The sequence below is a fragment of the Varroa destructor genome, unplaced genomic scaffold (assembly GCF_002443255.2).
Source record: "Varroa destructor unplaced genomic scaffold, Vdes_3.0 BEIS01000001.1, whole genome shotgun sequence".
NCBI lineage: Eukaryota > Metazoa > Arthropoda > Arachnida > Mesostigmata > Varroidae > Varroa > Varroa destructor.
Genome location: NW_019211454.1, coordinates 65,328,080 through 65,352,608, shown reverse-complemented (window position 1 = coordinate 65,352,608; position 24,529 = coordinate 65,328,080). Strand labels below are relative to the sequence as shown.

At 40.4% G+C, this 24,529-nt stretch overlaps 1 protein-coding gene across 10 annotated transcripts in view; it reads right to left on the bottom strand.

The window, feature by feature from the left end:
• Positions 1–1,244: 1,244 nt before the first annotated feature.
• LOC111249026 (E3 ubiquitin-protein ligase MARCHF8-like) overlaps positions 1,245–24,529 on the bottom strand; it is a 111,237-nt gene continuing 87,952 nt past the window's right edge. For 8 of the 10 annotated variants that reach the window (XM_086977729.1, XM_022802310.2, XM_086977727.1 and 5 more), the window contains 4 exons: positions 17,784–17,910; positions 7,684–7,886; positions 5,519–5,711; positions 1,245–5,180 (listed from right to left, as the gene is read on the bottom strand). In XM_086977729.1, the coding sequence (XP_086833855.1) occupies positions 4,840–5,180; positions 5,519–5,711; positions 7,684–7,886; positions 17,784–17,910 (864 nt within the window). In that variant the 3' untranslated portion in view covers positions 1,245–4,839. Of the gene's footprint in view, positions 5,181–5,518; positions 5,712–7,683; positions 7,887–17,783; positions 17,911–18,758; positions 24,316–24,529 lie in introns of those variants that run through there. The other 2 variants (XR_015319346.1, XM_086977730.1) reach the window with 2 other exon arrangements.

Below are 24,529 nucleotides of genomic sequence, written 5' to 3'. Positions count from 1 at the left end.
TATACAGGTACATAATGATCAAGATAGCGGCTATGGGCGGGGCTGTCCCCCGGATGTGTACATCACAAAAAATCAATGGTTGTTGGCATATTATCATTTCTACAATCATTCTTATTACCTTGTTTTTCGTGTGCCATTAGCCCAGTTCTCGCATTGCCCATGTATTCGACTCTACGATTTAGCAACGCGTTTGTTGTTTAGACATTATGTTTCTGTATTCTTATCGAATGCTTCGTTTCTATTTGTTGACACTAATCTTTATCAAATGGAGCATTTTTGATTAATACACAATTCTCAGTACCATCACCAGGTCAGTTAGTCAATTGAAAAAAGTTGCGCTACCTAAGTGACGATTGTAATAGAATAAAAATAACTTACGGTTATTAGTGTCATCACGTCATCATCATTGTCACCACCGTATAGTATTTTCTTACTATTCTTATTAATATTATTGTAGTAGCATATCATACTATCTATATCATTATATGCGCTGCATAAGGTAACTCATGGCAATAAGATGATGCAGTAAATTTGCTTTTTTGCTTTGTTACCATTCAACCAAACATTTTTTCCAAGCCTAATCACAGTTTGTCTAGCCAACCATAACGGAAGTAAGAAGAAAAATTGACCACCAAGTTACGTGATTTTTTTTTTGTTTCCGCTCTACATTCTGCTATGTAGTTGTTTTTAGATTTTCTCTCACATTTTTCCATGGCATCGATGTCATGAAAGACATCGAAGATCCCGCATGGATTGCTATAATGATGCTTTTTCTCTGGTCTCTTTGTGTATCGTCATTGATATTTTTATCTTCCTTATTTTACACTTTTTATTTTAATTATATATATATTTGTTATTCTTGTCTTTAGTTTAACTACCTTTAAATAATAGCTTTATAGTTTAATAGTTAAATATAGCTTAATAGTTTAATAGCTTAGAGTGAATAACTGCGAACTTTCTATACTGCTATTGTAATATTATTATTATTATACAACTTCCATTAGATGTTGTAATGGATAGGCGTCACCTGATCATCTTGCTCAGGCAGCCAAAACTGTTTGAACAAAAATAATTCTCCAACCTTTTTATCCCTATATGCCTCGGAAATGTTCTCTTTTGTGCCGACCATTCTGTTGTTATTCCTTTGTTTAAATGTTTGTTATTAGATGAGCACATTGGACATTCTGCGTCTCCAAGTACTTTATGGAAATACACTATACATACAGGTATAAATAACAGTGATATAGTTCTATGAGTCAATACATTGACGCGCGGCATCCATTTATTTGCACAAGCAAATTGTCAATAGGTGTTCTGCATCTTGCTAAAAGTTATCGTTATAATTTTTCTTAAGCTCAGCTAGTGATCTTTTTTGAATTTTTCGTTTCTTGCGTTTTCTGATTATTCAGTATTATACATCCCGACTCAATCGCTCAACTTCCTCTAGATGTTTACATGATTTTCTGAGATTTTTTTACTGCCTCTACATAAATTGCGATTCTGATTGTGCACCTGTTGCAAGGACTAGCTGCTATTGGCCTACCTTAAATAGGGTTCTAGCCGAAACTGCTTGCTTAATAGTAATATATTTTCACATCACCCATTGCGGCATATGAGAACACGCACTCGTTTACTTACTTACACGTACTCCACAAATCGTCTGATCCAGGTCTGTTTTCTTAAGTCAGTCACATGATAGGCATGTGTTTTTTCGCACTCATACACGTGGCTTCTAATGAGACCCGAACCGCTCAGTGACACTTCGCTATGATAATTTTTTTCATTAATTCATATTTTCTTTGCAAAGATCAACTAACACAGTTATACAGGTATAAAAACGTACTTTAGGTTCCTCATATTTATATACCATAATACAGACATGTACAGAAGCATTAGTGTGTTTTATTTCATAAGTTGTTTTCCATCTATCTCGTAAGACATATCTTCTTCTGGTCCATTTTTTAATCCACTTGTGTAAAGCGAAGCTTTACGCGACGTGGGACTAGCTTTCTTGAGCCCCTGATAGGTTATTTACAAATATAGAATTACCCTCCCATGTATGGACCTACAATGGAAATGAACACAACTTTATTAGAGTTCATTTGTACTTTTTTGTCAGTATCGGTCGTAACCCGATACACTCTTTTTAGAGGTCTTCCAAAGCTGCTACTGTTCTTTAAAGACTAATTTTTCAATACACAGTTATAAAGCCAATGACAATGCAAACCTATTATTTGTTCGCGTTGGAAAATACGCTATTTGCTTGTCTTTACGGGAGTGTAGATAAGTAAACAGCCACTTGAACCGATTCCAAATTTCTCTTGGCCCCAGCGGTACCAATATATATATATATATATATTCCATCTAAGTTCCAGTAATATATATATATATATATATATATATATATATATATATATATATATATAAATATATTACTGGAACAAAATCTAAGCGTATTTAAACAAAGACAGACATTTCAAAGCAATGTCGTGTATGTGCCAACAGAGACATTAATGTAACATCCAAATTCCGTTTGTAAAGAACTTTTTAACCTACTAACCGTGAACCGCGTACACTCATCGAAATTTCGCTTAACACAACGGCCACAAAAATATGGATCATATTCATAGTTTTGGTTTGTAATAGGCTAAAGCCCTAAAAATTCAAAACTCCAAAAAGACTAATCGCTGGGGCTCATTTGAGCTGCCCATGTAACAATAGATACTATCGTCTCGGAAACATCTTATTTCTGTATCGAATATACTGAATATCAGAAATGGCTCTTTGTGCCATATGACTAAGTTTCGAGTTTTCGGAAACTGGCAATAATATAGATCGTGAATTCTGGATATATATATATATAATGCGGCCCTGGTTTGCCATATTTTCAATTGTATGTTCCCATTGTCATTTGTATTTATCCGTTTATTAAGCCATTTGTTGTCCAGATGCATATAATGAAATTTTCTCCAATTTTTTATCCCAACTATGGCCGCTTTTAATAGAATTTTATTATTATTATCTTGACACTCCGCTGATCTTGCTAAACCAACCTGTATTCTTTACCCTGCGGGCTTTATTTCATTGCCAATGGGAACGATACAGCATGGAGGTCACTAAAACTAAAGTACCACTATACTAATACTAAACTCTTTCCTACATTAGGTACATACATCAAAACAGCGAAAAATATGACAGCTTTTTGCATCGTAGTGTACATGCTGTACTTCGACTAGATCCATGCTTACAAAGGCAGACTACTGTTAACAATAATAATAATAAAAATAATGATATATCTACAACGCTGAAATAAGTCAATAACCTTTTAGTGGCATATAGAGCTTCTCTATTCCGGGTCCCAGCGAATCCACCGTTGAGACATACTGTATATATGGTATATACCTGAATATATCAGCAGCTCGGGGGAATGTCATGCCTGATCGAAGTAGTTTTACATGTGAAAAAATTGAAATAGAATTGGGAAAATGATTCAAGGTTCATGTTCTTTCAGCAGGAAGAAAGCTCTACTTTCCTCAAAATGTCAACTGTGCATATCTATGTACATGTATCTTCATCTACGAACATTCGTTGATGTCGACGTTTGTTGCTCTAGCATTGACTATGCAGGATAATCGTGGGCTCTCTGACACACAAAGGAATTCGATTAGGGATCTTCCAACATTTAGCCTTTACCAGAACGGGTACAAGTTCAGGAGATCAAATCAGCATTAATCAAGCCTAGATATCTTGAAATAATGTATGTTGGAAATTCTTTTGAAGAAGAAAGGACAACAAAAATCGAACGAAGTGCCACATTGTAAGACTTTTGAGAGCGGATATTAATGAATAATTTGTAGTAGGTATATCAGCATTCGTTCATATGAAACACGAGAACGTATTGTTTTGTATGAGGCTTCTCTTTCCGCCCTACTAATACTTGCGTCTCTATCAACGAACTGTACTCATTATTTCATTCCTTCTCATCAATTCCTAGGTAGATGTCTAGAAAAAGCTTTCATATTCCAGTTTGATCATCGGTATCCGCTGGCCACTGATTGTTATGCCTAACCGAGTTTTCTTCGAATTATTTAGCTGCGTAACTCGAGATTATCTTTTAGGCACTGTTGTTCTTATTGTTCTTAAGGGATCGCTATCCATTTAGCCAATTGCTCCCAGCTGCTAAAGCCGACCCCTGGCTGAATTTGGGCTTTCCTGACACAAAGAGTCCCGCAATGCTTCTCTCTCCCCCTCGCTTTTTTTTAGTTACTATAAAGTTAAGTCACTACATGGCGAAACGTGACAATATAGTACCGTGTTTCGCTGAGTAACTCACTGACGCTATTAGTAAGTTTATGATACTAATGCTGGCATGTAGGTTGCTTCGGTAGCCTATTTGGCGTGTTAATTCACTCATTCGATCCTTTCGGAACAGAAAAAATGGCTATTAAATACGGCCAGAGCCATTCACAGTACCTGTCGCCTTCCACGCTCTTCCAAATATGTGGTGTGAACTCGTTAAGGTTGCACATCAAATTTGCCCACATGACTAACGCCCCACTAGGATAGCCATCAAGCGATTGGATTTTCATTGTACGCAGCTGAATCTTTTCATAAGTGTGCATCTCTTGTAATTCCATTCCCTATATGTGCACAGTTTTAGCTGATCGGGAACGACAAACAGGCGACGATAGCTAGGAGAGCTATAGTGTTACTGTGAAAAATTTGAACTCGCATTAGCTTAGACTCTTCCTTCTTTTAATTTCCTTTCCAAGTATAAAAGACAGGACTTCGAAATCAATGGTCTCGTATATATATATCGATCCCTGTATAGTCATATTACTACAACGGGGGCTTGGGCTCGTCTGGAGGTATCGTGCCCTGGCTGCTCAATTCGGCATTAAAGTCCTCGGAAATTGGCGACGTACAACTGGTTTCATCGCAAGATCTTTTCGCAGTCGGGATTTGCTGATGTTGTTGAATTTGCTGCTGCTGATGCTGCTGCGGGCGAGAATCTACTGTGTCCGGTATAACAATGTTGACCGGCATTAGATCGCGTGCCGTGGGCAGATCCTTGTCTTTCGAGGGTGCATTTTGCACGAATATTATACGGTTGAAAGCCTTCCAGCGTTGGAACAGCTGTACGTATGTTCGAAGCTGAACATACATGAACACTAAACCGGCTGTAAAAAAACACATCAGTAATAATAATATGCAAAGTGTTATATTATAGCGAGGGTGCGTCATATTTTCAGATACCGGTACGATTTTCCCAGATACGTGTTAAACCGTAACTGATCTTAATTACACATTCACTATGCGAAGTCAGCTGAGGCTGGTGAAAATTTCCCAACACTTTTTCTTTAATTTCCGAAAATTATACTGGCACAGTCTTATATTTCTAGCGTAAATAGAGACGAAACTATCTGTAAAATGCGCTTTATGCCTTGAAGAAATGATTTTTGATATCTGTGGATCCATGTTCATTAGTTGACCAAAAGCTAACTAACTCTGCACAAACCTGTAAATCCTACAGCGACGACGATGAGTTTGGTCCAGAAAGGCCAATCAAGCTGTCCTTCACGCATTTCTTCTGACGTGCGATCAATAAGTACATATAACGACCAAAGAATACACGTAATGGCAACTAAATGGAAGGTTGCTTGGCACAGGACCCTGCGCTGCTCGATGGCACTCATGTCCAGACGTTCCCACTGAAATTATAAATTGATTATGAAAAGAGATGCTACTTACAATTAGAAAACAACTTGCTGATGTCAAATGATCGGATAAGGTTATTGTCAAACGAAATAGCAGAGAAGTTTTTATACTAGAATCAGTTCACTCAATAACAACATGATACCCCTTTACGTGAATTTTCATTACACAATATTTGGCACCAGTTGTTCCTTCGCCGTTCGACTTGCGCTATCTATCTTCATCTTCTGCCACTACTAAAAGTTGTAATTGGGATTGCTCATTGAAGTAGATGACGTGTTATACGTAGTACTTTTATGACTCTGGCTGTTTTACTATCCAGCAGAAAAAGATAACACTACGTTTGAATGTCTACGAATAACGAAGCGTCTAAATACCCCTTCATTCCCAGAACAGTACTTGTAAATACTCTGTAGAACATAGAAGATAACTCTGAAGCCCACAATAGTTAGATGAGTATACAGTAGATAACGTGAACGACGATATTTAGCAAAGCGGAGACGCAAATCCCATTTTTTTTTTGTGACGACAATCCAACATTGGTCTACAAGGAACAGTGGCCTATGGTATTTAAGTCAAATGAAGATTAACACTAACCGCTAACAAACGCCCACGATCCTATGTAGATATCAGACAGTTACAAACGAATCCGGCGGTCTTTGAAGTCGAATGTCTATTGAACTAGCTGGGGTGAAATGATCTTTTAATATATGCTGAAGGTACTCTTCTTTCTTGTTCACGTATTTGTTTTAACGATCTGATAGATTCTGAGTAGCCAAATACTTACTCTTCACTTCAAATTTAGACCAAAACAGACGGTTTGTGCCAGTGTTGATACTCCTTTGCTCCATACGGGAAGTAGGTCATCTAGCGCTATCACCAAGAACCAAAATTGCATGACTTCGATTGCCTTGCGTGTGTTTCATGAGGAGTCAAGATAAAGGGCTGCATTAACGATTCTATCTTCGGCGAGTATCCCAAAGTAGCAGACACTTCTGAAGTCCACTACATATATTACTGTAATCCTACATCCCAGCCTACTCCATAATGCCATTAAACCCAATCCCTCTTTAGGACAATGCCATTTTCATTTTTGGTCCTTGTCCCACTGGCAGTGAAGATTCCACTATGCCTTATCTACAGTAACCATATGCTCCACATGGGCTTTTTATTGCTTAAAATTCCGTAGATTACACGAAATGTATCATACGCATTTGTATTTCGTTTGAAGATAACCTACGGGAGATCTATTTTTTACCCAGTTTTTGCGTTTTCGGATATTCGCTTCGGGTTATAAATCTGTAACACGTTACATGTGAACTGTCCGCTTGGAGCCTAAGCTCTGCTTTCGTGAGATGCCTTATCGATTGCGGCAATGCATTATTGTCGTTCAGGTCCCAACATCTGGCCGCCCCCTCGCTGGTCTTCAACATTACATTTTTCGCTCTTAGAACGTTTGCATCACTCACTGTGTACCGTTTAGGGCTTTTTTGTCTAATGTATTTACCTGGGTTTGATTCGAGGATTAAGCGTTCGTTTCCGAGACTAGATGCTTTTTCCCATAAATTTATTTGTCTTAAAGTAAACTCACCTGGGTTTTCGCCTCGAAATTCTAAAAAACTCAAGTATTTACGAGCCAAATGTTGTCTGCTAGCAGTTGTAGCTTAAAAGTTAGTCCACTTTAATATCCGCCGGACTCGCTTGCAATATCGTAATAGCAATATTTTTGATTATTATGCGAATTCTATTGAATATGACAAACTTCAGGCTTTTGGCTGAGTTATCTGTATCCATTTGGTTTTATATAAGAACGTACATTTTTTACAAATGCTTTTCACCTCAAAGGGTGTATATGTACCATAAAAGAAATAAATTCAATGAAGACGAAGCTACATACCCATAGCCATACGTTCAAGCCAGCCATTATATAATATTATTACGATTTGTTTGAGTTTTTAGGTTACTCACCTTTGTGAAGGGCTTAAGCTTAGTGTTCATAATGAATTCAAATTTGCAGAGTTCACAACATTTGATGTCGGATGACTTTATCCATTGTTGCAAACACGCTTGATGGACAAACTTGAGTGAGCCCGAACAGAAACACGGTGAAATCAAGGGCAACTGGGAATCGCCTTCACAATGGCAAATTCTACACATGTCACGGTCTGAACCTAAGCAGCGATTTTGAGCAGTAGCAGCAGCAGCAGCAGCATAGGGTGATGAACATCACGCACACGAAACGGAGCAGAAATGAAGCACGTAAGTCATGCGTCTCAATGCTCGCCTTATATATTAACTTATAAACAGTTCTTTAAATCGTTTTTATTCATTGTTTGTAATGTTCCTTAAGATTAGTGAGCTAATATTTAATTTAGCAAAGATGTATGTAGCCTTACCACGTATTCCTTGAATTGAGATGTGCAGACATTATTAAAACGAAATTTGAAATATCTAAATCTATAATAATAAATAAACTTTGAATATGGAAGTTGAAATTGTTACATTTTTTGGCTTAGGTGTAGTTCGAAATTAGAAAACAAATTGTTTACTTACTCTTACTGCTAACTTGGAACTATTGGATTAAATGTAATCATTGCGTTTGTCCTGGATAGTAGTAATTACTTCATATATCTTTCGCGGTAACGATATATGGTGCATTATAATGCTTAGATATATAGGCAGTGCATGTCGGCACACACACTCTCTCATATATATATATATGTCGACAACAGCGCCAAATAGGTAAATGAAAGGTTAGAGTGTGATAAGCACGTTCATAATATTCATCCTTAGAATCTCTTTTCCACTATACCAAAATTACACTTCTACGCCCCGATTTAATGGCGCGCAATAGTTTTTTCATTATTAATACAGAGGCAGAGCTGACGTCAACTGTGCATTGCAAAGCATATATTCGGAGTTTCACAAATCGCTCAGATGCGAAACATAGAACGGCGTCTGCTATATAAGCTCGTAGCTTAAATAAAGATATTCATTAAATAGATATTTATAATAAGTACAAGACCAAAAAAGTAAAAGACCAAAAAAAAATACACCAGTGATACAACACTGCAATCTAAAGTGGTTTAAGTTAAGGCAACCAAGGCTTAACCAAGTTAAGGCAAAAATAATTTGCTTGGAGATTGACCAATTTTTAGCTTGGTCTAATAATTTAACTGAACCTAATAGAACCGCCCTGAATGACCCCAAAACAGGCCCTTTGATTGATAGCTGTTTCATCCGAAAAAATCTATACGGAATCCACTTAAAGACGATCTATTGCACTTTCAGGTGGCTCTAGCTAACAGGGGGGAGGTCTTTTATTCTACCAAATCCGTTTGCGTCAGTAACTGAAAGATACATTATTCATTTTAGAGTTGCGCTCAGGCTAACATGTGCGTTACAGCTACAATTTCTATTTTATGAAAGAAGAAAGTGAACACAAATGTTTGAAGGGACGAATGCTATTTAGAGTGAGAAGGGAGCTGGGCCGGCCGGGGCAAGGAAACGCCTAGACGCGTTGCCTGGAACCGAGAGGTAAGTAAGTACCTTTCCATACAGCGAAAGAATGGCAAAGCAACTTTTCGATATGATCGACGTTCAGAGATTAATTTAGTTTATTCGAGCTAAATTTAGAAATCATTATGTTCTACTCAAATATTTACAAATTTCAGCTATAGCTTAAATTATTGGAATAATAATAATAGTAGTAAATAAAACAAACTTCTAGTATGTGATACACATGATTCAATTCCATTCGAATGGAGGGTCTCACAAGATAGCTGAGCACAAAATAACCACAACATTTTGCAGTTACGAACTTATTATCTAGTAGCTTCTTCTCTTATGTCCGTATTTAGCCTACAAACCATCGATTGTTGAGCGATGATCGCCACTTTCAACGGTTCTATTAAATCGTTGATGGAGTGGTGAGTCGTAGATTTCAGTTGGCCTAGACAACTGAGCTACCATAACCATGGGCTATAGGTGCTAGCGGAAGCTTAATAGGCTCTGTATAACATAATGCTACGGGCACACTAAATATTAGTACTAATTAGGTAGAATTTACAGTAAAGGAACAAAACGGATAGAGTCAACATTGAATTTAATGAAACTTGAAGAGACCGAGCGATAAGCTAACCCTTGAGACTAAAACGTAATTTGGAGTAACTTTCAATGTCGTAATTACTTTCTAAAGTGTAGCCATTAAGAAATAGTTAACACGAACTTGGAAACGAACATCTGCGGCTACATAATTACATTAAATCAGAAGTCTAAAGAGCCGCTTCAGAACGACAAGAAGAAAATTTATACGTTCTAGTTTGCAGTTGTAAATGAAGCAGAAAACAAGTTTTGTTTGAGACGATGGTTTGTACAGATCCGAATACATTTCGTGCTACTGCAGAAATAGGTCCTGCTAGCCAAAAATGTGCGCGTACTAAAAATGGAGCTCTAACTATCGTAAACATATCCGCGGTCGAGCAAGTCGGTTATTTGGTCACTTCGTCCACACGTGTCAGACACACGGACACTCTGCCCGCTCGGAAACCAATGAAAATAGGGCTACTTAATGGTCGCTCAAGGAAAATGGAGCATTACGCTCCTACAGCTTAGTTTAATAATCAGAACTAGATGAAAACGAAAAAGGTTTTATGGAGGTTTACATCGAGCAACGTCTTGTTGTCGTACTTACGTATTAATTTATTGTTAATTAATCATATGTAATCGAAAACTACCCAAATCTACTTTTAATGAACCGTTGATTATGGTACGTTAAGTTAATCATTCAGTTATTTATTGTTTAAGTTCGCCATTCATCGATGAAAACACTAAAGTGTGAGGCAAACGATTCTTCAGGCAGGCCTTCTTGTTGTTCCGTACCAGCTATTTCAAGAACGCCTGTTTATTTATATAGCAGACGACATTTTATGCATAACTGAATTCTCTAATCGTATCGTCTTGACCCCTGGATCCGCCCAAAGAACAACTTACCTTACTGACAACTGGTGCTAACTTACAGCAGAATTAGAACCAGGTGTCGGCTCGAAGTTTTGGGAACAGCCGCGCTATCTGCACAACACGGAAATAGCTATACGGCAAACTGTAGTTTGGTAACGGTAGTAATGGCTTACACAGCTGTTGCGCGAAAGAATACGGGGCTAAGTATTTCATTTATGTTTAGGCTATTTATTATCATCCTGATCGATATTTTGGGTTGGAAGAAAGTGTTTAATATAAACTCTTGCATTTAGCTTTAGAAACATCGATAATTGTGGTAAATACCTTAGTACTTTCGATGCACCGTGGCTGAGGCGAAATGACACCATCGGCGCCTCTATATATTACCGTAAAACGGCCTTAGAATAGTGCCTTGCAGAGAAGGTCCATGAGAAGGCTAATACATTACATTCTCAAGTACTATATACGCAAATATTTACACATGTGAATTAAAATCATGATATAGGAGTTTCCTCACGGAGGCATATATATGCCATATTTTACTTATGTAGCTTATATGTGTATCGTGTAAAAGGGTAGTTTGAACTAATATTACTTTGTGTCCCTTTAACTCGGAAAATAATTTTTACTAGCTTCCATTGCAAGGTCAATGTCATAGGGGATTTTCGGTTGTAGTTTAATGTTACCTCGAAACATAGTAACCATAGAAATAAGCATGCTCCGCTCAGACTCCCTACATAATAAAACGGATTCTTTTAATTTTACTAAAGTCAATCTACAAATCCAGTGGATACGTCCTGTTGAAAAGCAAATGCCATTTTACTAGCTGTTAGAAGAAGGTTTCGAGCAGAAACAGACTGTGTTCTCATTTCTACATAAGACCAAAGTCAATAAAATGTTGAGATCGTAACATATTAATCTAAATAGGTTAAACACTGACGGTATCGCTTCGTCTCCTCGGTTGTTTTTTTTTGTATTAGTGTTTATTCTGCTTTCTGCTTGGCTCTGAAGGTCATACCATATGCTTCCGTGAACACATTTAGTGGGACTTGAAAATATAAGTTCCTACCTTTATTTTCAATTAAAAATCCCAGCCCCATAATACTTCACATGGGGTATGACAGAATATATTCGCCTGATAACGTACATGAAAATTATGTATCAGTTCTAAATACCGATGCTCTCCTTACTCAACGAGAAATATCTGCACAAAATATGCAACTGCTTAATTTTAAACGATTGTACCATAAGGTGAAATAAAGCCGAGGTATTTCTGATTCGCTGTTCAAAATTTTCAATTGTGGTAGATCATGCGTCTACCACTACAAAATAGTACTCGATGAGGGAAATCGAGGAAAACCGCTATTAACATTCCGCTATTTATGTCATAAAGTTCTGTTAGAACAAACGAAATTTTTGCCAAATGATTAACGCTAGGCAAAAGCCAGAGACAGGTTTGTATTTTACGTGTACTGTTATTATAACGGGTTGGGGCTGATGCATCCGAGGCTAAAGAAAAACCAAACTAATGATAAATTTTCATTTTCGAAATTTACCTCTACGTGGATCCTTATTGTCAATAGTGCGTGATGCTACTGACTGTGGACATCAGCGAAATCGAAGTTCTCCATTTATTGGGTCGTTATCGCCATAATTTTTACTGGGGCCTTATCTCTAATATTCGCTTTGATAGTGACACACATACGGCGACCATACGAGGCTCACGGCTCACTTCGAGCTAGCGAACATACCGCAGTCAATGTTGAGACTGTGATGCATACTTCGACATTGTCCTTCAGTAACGTAGCTATGCCGTCAATGTCGATAGTTCCTGTGATGGCCACTAGGGTTGGTGGTCAACAATATTGTCCTGTTATCATAACAATATTCATTTCTGCAAGATAAAAGTACTATCAGGTGGCCATTGTAGCGTTACTATGTTTAGTGGCTATGGCCACAATTTCGCTGATGAACAAGAGGACATTACTATCGGAAAGAAAATTAACTTTGAAATGAGTATACCTGTTTTAAATAGCTCTGTACGGCCGCGTCATCTCAAGCCGATCCTAGCTAGTGGCTTAAATGAACTATCCTAGCAAATTGATCAGCCTACAAAGAATAGTACGAGCCCTCTCGAGTGGGTGGTCGCCATTTCAACTTGTTTTAAATATTGGATTTTTGAAAATGTACACACCGTTTGTCCAGCTAAATGCCTTAAAAAGTTACATAATTTAATAAATGTAATACGAATACCGTCAGATCAGTGTTGGTGTTACTTCGATGATATGAACTTTGCTGAAATATGCCAGTAGTAAATATATTGAAATGATTGAAATAGCTTAACTCAGACAAAACGACGGGGTTAAATTTACACGAAAATTCGCATTGTCGATTACGGTGGACGCGCAAATCTCGCCCCGGTCCCTAAAGAAAATTCTACTGTTTATTGTAAAAGTGCGTTATGGGAGGAAATGGCCAAAAAAATGGCTCTGTGGCTTCATTTCCGAAAATTTCGATGTAAAAGACGCTGCCCATAGTGGTTGACCAATTACACAAACGTTATTGGAAAATTAACGTCTGCCGCCACACAATTTAAAACCATTTAAAGAATGCTGGTTACTACAAGCGGCTCGATGTTTGGCTACCATACGAATTGACGCAAAAAAAATTAACTCGATCGTATCTTAGTCTGAAACGCAATAAAATTGAAAAGCAGTTGACCACAGGCGATTAAATAATGTGAAAGATGTGCTCTACGAGCTATGATAAAGCCTAGACTCACACCGAAAACGTGGTATCATGTGTTCGCATGGGATCGCGCGTTATGGCTTGCTGCCGTCTGCCCAAAACGATTGATTCCAAAGCCTACTATCAACAGCTGATACGACTATCATAAGCCATCGAATGGAGATTAACCGGAACTAGCCAACGGAAGAGGCGTCGTCTTTCTTTCAGCATGTAGACGCAGGACTATACACACGTTAGTCCTATATACCCGGCAAAAATTGCGAGAACTTCGATGACAGATCTTGGCGCATCCGCCGTATAGCCCGGATTTTGCATCATTAGATCATTATCTGTTTCAGTTTTTGCAGAACTCAATCCAGCTAATTTCGTTTATGTCGAGGGATACGAAAATGGCTTGTCACATTTTTTCTACCGACGAATTGCATACGTTCAACAGTGACAGAGTTACGGTACTACCAGATATATGAAAGAAGATCATCAATTAAAACAGGGCATATTTAGTTCAGTAATACATTTTCGAAACATAAAACGCATTTGCTCTAGAGCAGTCAATACTCTTTCTATAAATTAACATCTAAATATTGGAAACTTTTACCATGTTACCTAAAAGTATCTAACAGTGATTTGTGTTCTAGTCGCATTTGGCTTTCAGTGTCGCTGATGACAGGTGGTCATTGATACAAATTGGTTTTTCCTATTTGCAGTGCTGTATTAAACAAAACAGGACAGCTATCTCAAACAGATGCCCCGTCGCTGGAATGATGCCGCTGGACGCAGCGGATTCAAGACCCATGTTTTCCTAATCTTGTTTTACCGCAGGTTACAAAACTAAACGCTTTGCCAGTATTCATAAATAGGGTTATGATAATATGGGCATGAATAGTACGTAGTTAGCTACAACCGTAATCTTTCTCTCGACAGCCTAATATCGTTGTTTGTTTGTTTGGTACCTGAGTAGTATAATAAAATTATTGAAATTTTCTATAAAGCAGTTTTCGTCTTTAGGGCGCATAGAAAGAATATCGGCAGTAGTATTCATCAGGACCCATAACCTGCTGCAAAAATCACACATACAAAAAAACCTTTCGCTATTTCTTGTCATAAAGAGACATCCGGTCAGACAGGTCGACTCTACATTTATCGTTAGAGACGGTTCTCCTCGGCCTTTGAAAGTGAACTATCTGTCGATACATGTATAAACATGCTTAAGAACGCCATTTATATCTTTTTGAAGTAATCATTGCATAGCATTAACTAGGAGTGGGGTACAAGCATACAGAGTACCCACAATGTATTCTTAACCTTAATACACCGAAGCTGACAATATGCTCAAGTTGGAAGGCCTTGAAAAGCCCTTCCTAAATAAATCACGCCATTAGTGAAGGGAAGTCCTTGTAATACGTCTCTGTCATCCTGATTTCATTAATAGAACGACTTCATATCGACAACAACAACAACAACAACGATTATGATGAAAATAATGATACAATGACGTCCTGTGTTAGGCAGTTTAATTTACCTAGAATCCTGTGTACCGTATCTAATTTAATCCACACTTTATGGTAACAAATAATGATGATGATGATGACATGGTAATCGAGGCCTTTGCCTGTTTCAGCGGAGTGGATTTTTTTCACAGAACAATGATTTGCGAAAATCATACCTGTCATGTAGCATATGTTATTGGCGAGCCTCAATGCAAGATGATGGTGGAGCAGAAAGCAGTAAACCAAACTAATTTGTATGTATAATCCGCATGATTTTACTTAGAGCCCGTTTAACAGTAGACTATACAGTTAATGGATTATGATAGTTAGAACAGAACTGGCCCATACCTCGAGAGCCCTATTTTTGGATACGGGTTTATTGTATCTTCAATGTAAGACTCCAAAATATTTATAAAGAATGTTCTTTTTTTTTTTTTATTTTTTGTATATAATATAATGCGTCTGATCTAAAAGATGTTTTTTGAGCATTTCCAACACGATACCTTGTCTTTGGTGTGCCACACAATTTGTACCACACCAGTCTTGCCATCGAGCTACGACCATAAAAGATGCGATGATCAGTACCATGCTTACTTTTGTCCCATAGATTTCGATTCTTCACACCGTAATACGGACGTTGCAGCGCAGCTGTCAAGCAATATTATTTCAGGACGAAGGTAATTTTATGTGTAAATAAATGCACTATTTAATGATACAAATTTATACTGTCTGGTAGTTTCAATGTTATCCGGTACTTAAAGCCTATCCTCTTGCTATTATTTATAACAGGTTAAGGACGCTAGGAATACTACAACCTATAATAATATGTACATGCTATTTCCGAGAGAGATGGCAAGTCTATAGTCCTGTTACACTCGTGTGGAACAACGTCGACTTTGTTCCAACGAAGGGTAATGATCGATTCACGCTATTGGTGAAGAAGACTTAGTAAAAAGATTGACCTACACATCTCAGACGATAGGCCCTTCGTCCGAATCGTGTTACGTTATTTTAACTGTCATATAGATATAAGCAGACTAAACTATACATACATTGAATACACAGCGTTAGGCGGTTTTAGACAATTGAGAAAAGGCTTATTTCATACCTATTAGAGTAGAAGGAACTGCGCAAATTACTGCAACGACTTTAGTTGTTGCAACAGGTTTAGCTGAAAAGCACATCCGTAGTAGGAGAACCCCAATATCGTTTCCATATTCTTAAAATACTATGTTATAATGTCAGCCCTAGCATACGTTCTACCAGCCTAGTAATAAGCGCTACAAGATGTCGTAGCGAAGTTTTTTGATACTATCACTGCGCGGCCGAGAGGATTCGTCCCTTTTCAATTATATAGCAAAGATCAACAAAACCTTTGTACGTTGTACAAGCGTCCTTTTTACTTTGCGTTGTAACCTGAAATGTAGCTTCGGACGGTTGAGTAAGTATTTCGATAGCGATTAAAAATCAAAGTTTCTCCGTTTTACAAATGGTTAGCATTTCGACTAACAGAGCTAAGTTTATCTAACAAAGTGTATTATAATGTGGAACTCTAAATAATAAGGGATCTGTGCGTTGGTCAATTATAATCAAAAGCCTGTCTAGGCATTCGTGTGAAGTAATGAGCGCCTGCCGATAGCATAGCTCTGAAGTCGATTAGAATCTTATGCTGTCCTATGTCCTGTTTTGCACACAATTACAGTGGTTCCATGTACAGATGAAGCTACCTATTATTCAAGATGGAACGCTAAATAGCCTGTCCTAAAAATGGCCCAGCGTTGCCTGCAAGGCGATTAACACAAATTTGAATTTGTATGTGAGAAAAATTCTGCTGATACCGCTCACAACCTACCTAATTGAGCTATCTAAATGCAAAAGCAGGTATCGATAACATCATGGCGCTTATTTTGCACCGATGGTCGGATTCTTGTGCGCTTAGTGCAGCCTTCAATTACGGTGCACTGTTATATTCTGTTTTAGTTCTTTAATTACAATCTAGAGGGTGTTAGTCTGTGACATTGCACTTCAACAAACATACATTTGTTGCAAGCACGTAACAGACTGGGCTTTGAAAAATGTTACAATTTTAAAGTACTGAAGTTATGAAGTCGCCACAAACGGTATACGGTATTAGGCAGGTATTCACCGTATGGCTCCTAGTGTGGTCAAAACAGCTTAAGAGTTAAGATTCAGGCAACGCACACAGTATAAAAACCAGATACCTAAATGCGTGAGCTATACGAAAACTTTCCCTAGTATATCCTCTAGCAGTAACGTTCAGAATCCATAGTCGACTGCTTTTTTCAAACTTAAGCAACGTTATAATTAAACATTATATTTATCAGGTAGAAACTTGGTTAAAGAAATAGTACGGATAGGCGGACAGCTCTAATTATACTGCATTTAGCTTTCGTAAATGGCCGTTTCGTTAGCCGCTGTAGTTCAAAACAGAGTAAAAAGTGCCCGTTATTAACCAAAGTGAATACGATGGGCTCCTAAAGGTCACGATTACCTAATACTAGAATAATTTTTCAATAATAATAATAATAATTAGCCTATTTGGATATACTACTACCGTGCAGACATCCAAGCGCCCTCCTTGCAGCAAGTGAGATCTGTAACGTACTGCCCCAAAAAGGCTCTACGCAGGCTTGTCGTATTTTTTTTGTCGTTCGTTGGCAATCCGAAGTCTAGAATGTCTAGGTAGTGACGCTTCGTCTGACTTCGCTATAGTTCGTACTTACCGATGCTGTTTGGAAGAAAGTACGAACGGAAGCTATGCCATATAGGGATTAGCACAATATGTATTCTTCAACTTTCTATAGTTCTCAAGAAATGCATATATAATGACAATAATGAAGAATGACCACTTACCGATCGTATCGTTGATGGAAAGCACCGAAGGTTGAAGCGATGTTTTTCGCGCAATCTCCTCCGTCGCTGCATCCGGAGGTTCCATCGACCCGCGCGGCGTCTGGACCGCTCCTCGACTGACGCGGCCCTGAAGGACAACACAGGGAACACGGCGCAGCCGATATATTATTAACTATTAGATGCGCTCGCTATTGTCGATGGCGGTGGTAGATGGAAGAACATAGCCTTTGTTGAGAGAGTGTTGCAGGTGGCTGATGACAAATGATACGCCAGTGAATTCTGCCACTGCATGGTCTGAGCTTTCATCCACCCGGGCTTAAGCATTTTGGGTCCTGCCCCCCACCCCCCCCCACCCAGTTCTTTATCCCTCACCAATTTTCACTTGCCCACGAGAAGTTAGATTTTAATAACGGTGACGATTTCGTGTGCTGTCCTTATTTACATGCGTTTCGTTCAGTTAATCACATCGCTTCTGTTGTATGCATTGATAAGAATGCTAGCTACGTTCGATTTCTTTGATGCCATTGGTAACACTCTGCGACGTACTGTAGGTGTGTCAGACTTGCCTTCGTTCTACTTTCGCCATTACGTGCGCACGACATGGCGACTACCGAAATTATGCCACTATGATAGTTTCTATTAACTCGTCGCCGGCGTTCACTGGTTGACCATGGGTACATTGCGTCTGTAATATAGCACACAAGCCATCGTCCACCGTTTAAGAGAGGACAGCATATTGGCACCACAGCAGAAATCGTATACGCGAGATTGGAAAAAAATGCAACGCGTCGTTAAACAGATAGCAAAATGATTCAATGATGTCGGTCTAACGATTGCACTCCCGGTTAAACAATACCCGCATTTGCTAACCGCTCGGAAGCTAAATTTGGCTACGCAGATGTCAGACACCACGTATCGCCGGCTGCCGCTCATCGACACGCATACGACCAATGCACTAAACACGGTCACACTTACACGTAATTCCTACTGATGTCTTTTTTCCGTCAAAGTATGGGGAAGGAGAAAGAGAAGGGGCCACAGTCTCTGGTTCATTTGATGTATAATATAATACACAGTTATATATCACCTTTTGCCTTCACGTGACCATCCGTTCAGTTGTCATTTATTCGAGAGAATTACCCCTGCCACTCCAGTGCATGCGCATCGCGAGTTTCACACGTATCCAACTATACCACTATAGCATTAGAATACACTTCACTCGCGCTGTCCACTACGCTGTCTAGCGAGCACAGACCGTGTACAGATAGATAATGCGGAGCCTTTTTTTTTGGTTGTGAAGCGGTTCGCCAATTCCTGACGCTCGCGAAGATCGCTACAATGTACTATGTGTAATAGGAATGTTGGGTAGCGACGCGATACGACCTGCCGTCGCCTGGTCGGTGATCGTCGCTTTGGGGTCGGCTGTTACGCCGACGCCGGTTCAGGTTATGCAGCTGAGTTTCAGACTGATGTAGCTGATAGCCTCTATCGAGTTTTTTCCCTTTCTTCATTTGCCTGATTCCCTCTCCGATACGATGCGCTTCTGTGTACAGGTGTCTACGTACCTGTATTGCCTCTGTTCAGACCACTATCTTTGTTACCCGCGTCGTTGCTGTACCGGTGGTTAGGTAGGTAGTGAGGGTTGCCAGGGGGGCAACCTACTGAGGCGGATGGACTCGAGATGAGCTAAGGATTCGACGGTAAGGGAACGAGATGAACTTTAACTGAAAGCGAAATGGTGGTGATGTTGATGCGACTATTGATCCTGATCCCTGCGTCCTGCTTTGAAGGAAAGGCGGATGAACATTGTTGCTGTTGCTCGCTGACCTCACATTACCTTTGACTGTCAGCCGGCAAAGGTCTGCAACGTGGTGGGTTTGAGCTTTGACGAGCTCGCTGCCGTGACTTTGAAACTTCTCTTTGTTTGATCGAACTTATGCTTCTGCTCCTTTTACAATTTCTAACTTTTGACCTATTTGTCTGCCTCTTGTGCTGTGCAGTCGATTGACGAAGAGACGCTCATTTTGAGTACACCAGGTCTATATAGCTGTGCCGTTCATTTGCTTTGCCATGTAAAGCCTCTAGTGGTTTTAGCGTCACTGATTCAACGCTACGATGAATAACACCGTACAGCATTGCTGCTTAGACGCCGTTCAGGCAAGCATTGGGCCGATTTACACCCGTTGCTTGTTTCTCGCGCTAGTTTACGTTCAGAGGGTCGCTCAGCTGTCCGATAAAACGGGTTCCACTAAGCTTGCCTCTACTCTGCTGTCCTTGCTTGTCAGACGTCTGTTTGATTATTTGAGGGGCTGTAGATCATAGGCGCAACTCGTACTCGTTATTTTGTTGGCCCGCGTTACGCCACGCTGCCGTCGTCTAGCGGTCCTGACGGTGATGTTGGTGCACTCGCAATGGCGAGCACGGTCCTTTCAGCAGCCGACAGGCCCTAAGAGAAGGAAGGCTCACTGGGCAGTTCGCCTACCTCTGGTCTTCTTCCGGCTGGTTTAGTGGCTTTCTCTCTACTTGTGCGCGTCCATTGGTCCGCCAGCTTGTTGTGCCTGTGAGCGCCTACAATAGCGCTGATAGCAGCAGCAGCAGAGACCGAAAACAAGAGACCGAGAAAAAGATCGCTGTCTTCGTAACGACAGGCACACGGCTGGCCGACGTCCCTCTCGCTCACTTATGCACTTATCGCCGTTGAGACTCTGACTGTCGTCGTCGCCGCGTCCGCTATTGTCGACCCCTATCTAGCGTATTTTTAGCGGCCCACTGGTAAAGGGTAGCGTGTGACTCTCGGTGCGCGAGACAACCGACCAGTAATCTTGCTGTCGTTGCCGCTACGACTTGCTGGCGATACGGTGTGTTATGATATGGCACGAAGTGGCCTACAGTGTTTGTAATAACTCTAACGGGTCCTCTTGTCGCCTTAAAGACCTCCTGTGGTCGGGGCAGTAGTAGTCGCCACCGCTGAGTTAAGGCTATGCACGATAGTCATAGTAGTTGGAATAATGAACCGTTGAGACTGATCTTAATACCACTGCGGCTACGGCAACGATGCCAATATCAAAAGCATCCGGTGCTGCCTTGCAATTTTTGACCACCGTTTTTCCCGCGCCAGTTGCTATCGTCCCGATCATATATGGCCGCAGTTTCTTTTTATCTGACAAACGCCGGGTTGTTCGTTCGCGCTGCCTCTCCTTGATCGAAGTGACGTCACGAAAGTATGGTCGTGCTGGAATCGTAGTACTAATAAGAATTTAAACGGTGCTATAACTAAACACGGTCGCCGCCGCCCCCCATCGGGGACAAATTTACTAATAGAACAGATATTAATGACCTTGTGGATGATGGCGCGGGTGTTCAATGTCAGTTATTGTCGCCTCCACCAGAACGAGAGAATAACAAAAAATTTCGTGCATCGCCGTCAGACTCTGCCTGACCCTCGGTACCAGTCAGTTCCCTACGAACCTTACAGGTACAGACTGTTCTTCGTGCCTGTTCGGTCGTCGTTTTTCTGATATTGATGGCAACGATTAATGCCTGCTGTGAGCGCTGGTAGAGCTTCAATAGCGGCAAAATAAATCGACAACAGCAGGACAGTACAACAGGCCGAACAGGCTGCTATCAGAGTTGAATGGAAAGCGGAGCATAGCTCGATCGTGCACTGATACAATTAAAGCGACACCACAGCAGTTGTAGAAGAATTAGCAGTACAAAAACAGGACAGCAGGAGCAGCAGCAGGCCGCATTAGCCCGAGAGAGGAACTCATAAATGACAACTATAACACGCACAGCCAACAGCCGATTCTCACACTGCCACTGGCTATACCGCAGACACAGCCTGGCTATGCAGTCACTATAGTTGCCAAGGGCATTAAGCACGGGAACCGGACAGCGAATAATTAAATTAATTCAACCTAGTAAATAACGACAAGAAATTAAAAGTCCTGAGCGAGAGACACGAATGCGGAGCGGCTGAGACCAACTAAACGGGAATGTCGCGCAGTCGATCCGAACAGTTGCCGTTGCAGAAACAGCAGATAGCGGCATAATGCATAGCTGGCGAGTTGCTAGAGGTATCCGTTTGCGCTCCGGTGACGGAGAAACAGACAACCTAATGCGCCACCTGGCGGCTCGCCTTGAAAACCCCCTGCTCTCGCCCCCGCTTCCAGTAGATCCTTAACAGCATCGCCTCGAACAGCCCTATCATCTCTCTGTAATGTTCGTATTTGGCACGAACCCTTTGAAGCGGTCGTGTCACAGCCCCGTTGCCGCGTGCCCCTTCTATGCAATAACACCAGGCTGTTTGCCCTTCGCAACGTTCCTCCTTCAACAACGCTTCACACCACACTTCTAAATGTCTCAATGACCGTCCCCCCTCCCCGCCTCCATACGTAGGCCGGCGGCCAGATCTCGCGCGGTCCATCTAGTCTCAACCTGCGCTGAGACAACCGGGATAGATTTCTACACCACAGAATATGGACACGAGGTGATGCGCTCCAAAGTGCTGATAGAATACGAATGGGAAGAGGAACTACTACTACTGTATACATATGCACTACGTAGTATATGGCAATCTAGTTTTTTACTACAGTGTGCATCGTTATGGGCTACACACGACTTTTCTTCGCCATCAAAGCTGGCCAGCTTTGAATTTCGGAAGTTCCCTTGAATGCTGCACAATTGTCTTCCCATCATCGCGTTGCGTACGACGTTGTCAGCATTGAATGCGTACGGAATTAGAAAGTACCGTTGTTTATTTGAAAAAGATGTTTGCATAACGGTTAAAACAAGACAGTTCAGGGCCAATAGCCTGTACCTACATGTGTACAGGCCTACGCTACCTTGAAAATGAGCTGCCAATGCATTTGACAGGTTGAAGAATGCAGGAAAAGAGGGCTAAGACATCTCGACGGGAAGTGCTTCAAGGAAAACACCAGCTTGAAAGCCTAAGTTGGATAGGTTTAAAGCTGGATAAGCTCCTATCTTTATACGATCCATATATAACTTGGCATAATTGGATGAAACGTAACTGGCTCTTGTCTTGTTTCGTTAAATCTGCAGAAATGATGAGAGAATAGCATCAATGGGCAACTGACACCTAGCCACTGACGGTAAAATAGTATTCACTCGGAGGTAGCTGGAAATGAAAGGTCATTGATTTTTCTCGAAGTTATATCATTTGGACAATGGCCAGCGACGTATTGTCCGTCGGGTAAGAGGTGTTTGCAGACATCTCGAGAACGGACGTTTTGGCAGAAATTTATACCAGTGCCATATGGCGTTCAACATACGAACGCCACGGACAAATAGCTTGCATTTGGCGAATGTAACGTCGGATCAAGTAGCATGATAGGCAGTATATTTTTACTGACGCATACGTTTATAATTCGCGAGGCGATTTCCCTCAAAGTTCCTCAATATTGACCAGTGTTACAGGATCGCAATAAAAATGTCTTTCAATGTGAAATCAAGCTATACCATAGTGTGTTGATTCAAAATAGTGTGAGTTATGAGACTGGGAGAACTTGCACATTAACACTGCAGTCTTTGATAATATTTACATTTGCATTATTATTATATTATCAACTACGTCTTTGATCTGCGTTGCCACTAATGCCAAGAAGACATGTGCTTGTCATAGGTGGCTGGGGCTAAATAGAGGATCTAGGACAGGGCCTGAATAACAGAAATGAATAATTAGGTCGTGCTTCTTGACATGCGCAAATATACTATCACTTTAGACGAGCCGAAGCCATTCGATTATTTTAAGGGGTTTGCTTTCGGAAGATATAATATTTAACAAAACATCGCTTATTTTACATATTTAGCGGATCAGCGGGTGTTTCTAGCAGATCTAGAGATATTTAGCATTCTGAACGTATTGTTAGTTCACACGAGGTGCGTCGCTGGTGGCTGGCCTTAGCCCCACACGTTGCCAACTAGGTTTTTAGGTTATTTCATTACCTGCGCGGCTTCAAGAATCTATTGAGAGTTGCTACAGGGCTCCAGTTTATTAGAACCAGTTGTCAATGTGTTTCTTACCACGTGTCATAGCAAAAATTGATCTACCAGTCAAGCTAACAACCTACCGCGCATAGTACTGTTGTAAACATATCTGTCTAAGAAAATCCATACATCCAACAGACGCTACAGATAGATCTGTTTATTAGCAATAATAGCACAATAATTATCCTCGGAAACACAGATATGTCGTAGTGGGTTTTTTAAAATTGAAACAACTGCTATTCTCTTAAAGCTGCAGACTCTAGTAAGCAAGAGACTCATAATAGCGAAAGCAAGGGTCTATTATGTAAATACTCCCAACACACTAAATAAATTATCGAACTGTTGTGATATGGGACTAATACGTGAAGTTGTAAACACGACTGATTCCCGGACAGATTAGATGGCGCGTCAGAGCTGTACGGAATGGGAAATGTAGTAAGCAGGTTCAAGGTTTCCTGCACTTCTCGCTCGGACCTCTTATCCAAGCCTGGCTCTTTGTGAGAAAGAGTCAATCGGCTCATTGAGCCCAGTGTTACTTCCGAGTTTCTTCGGCTCTCCTGACGCCCCGTATTCCATCTGTAGCGGTAGTATATGCACTAAATCTGGCTTTCATTACCTGTTTAAGGCCTCCTATTTCCTTAGATTATACCTTTGCTGCCGTTGCTAAGCCGACTCTCCAGTTGCCCCTGGTATGACATATGAAATTCACAAACTGCTTAATGACCTTTCTCGAAACC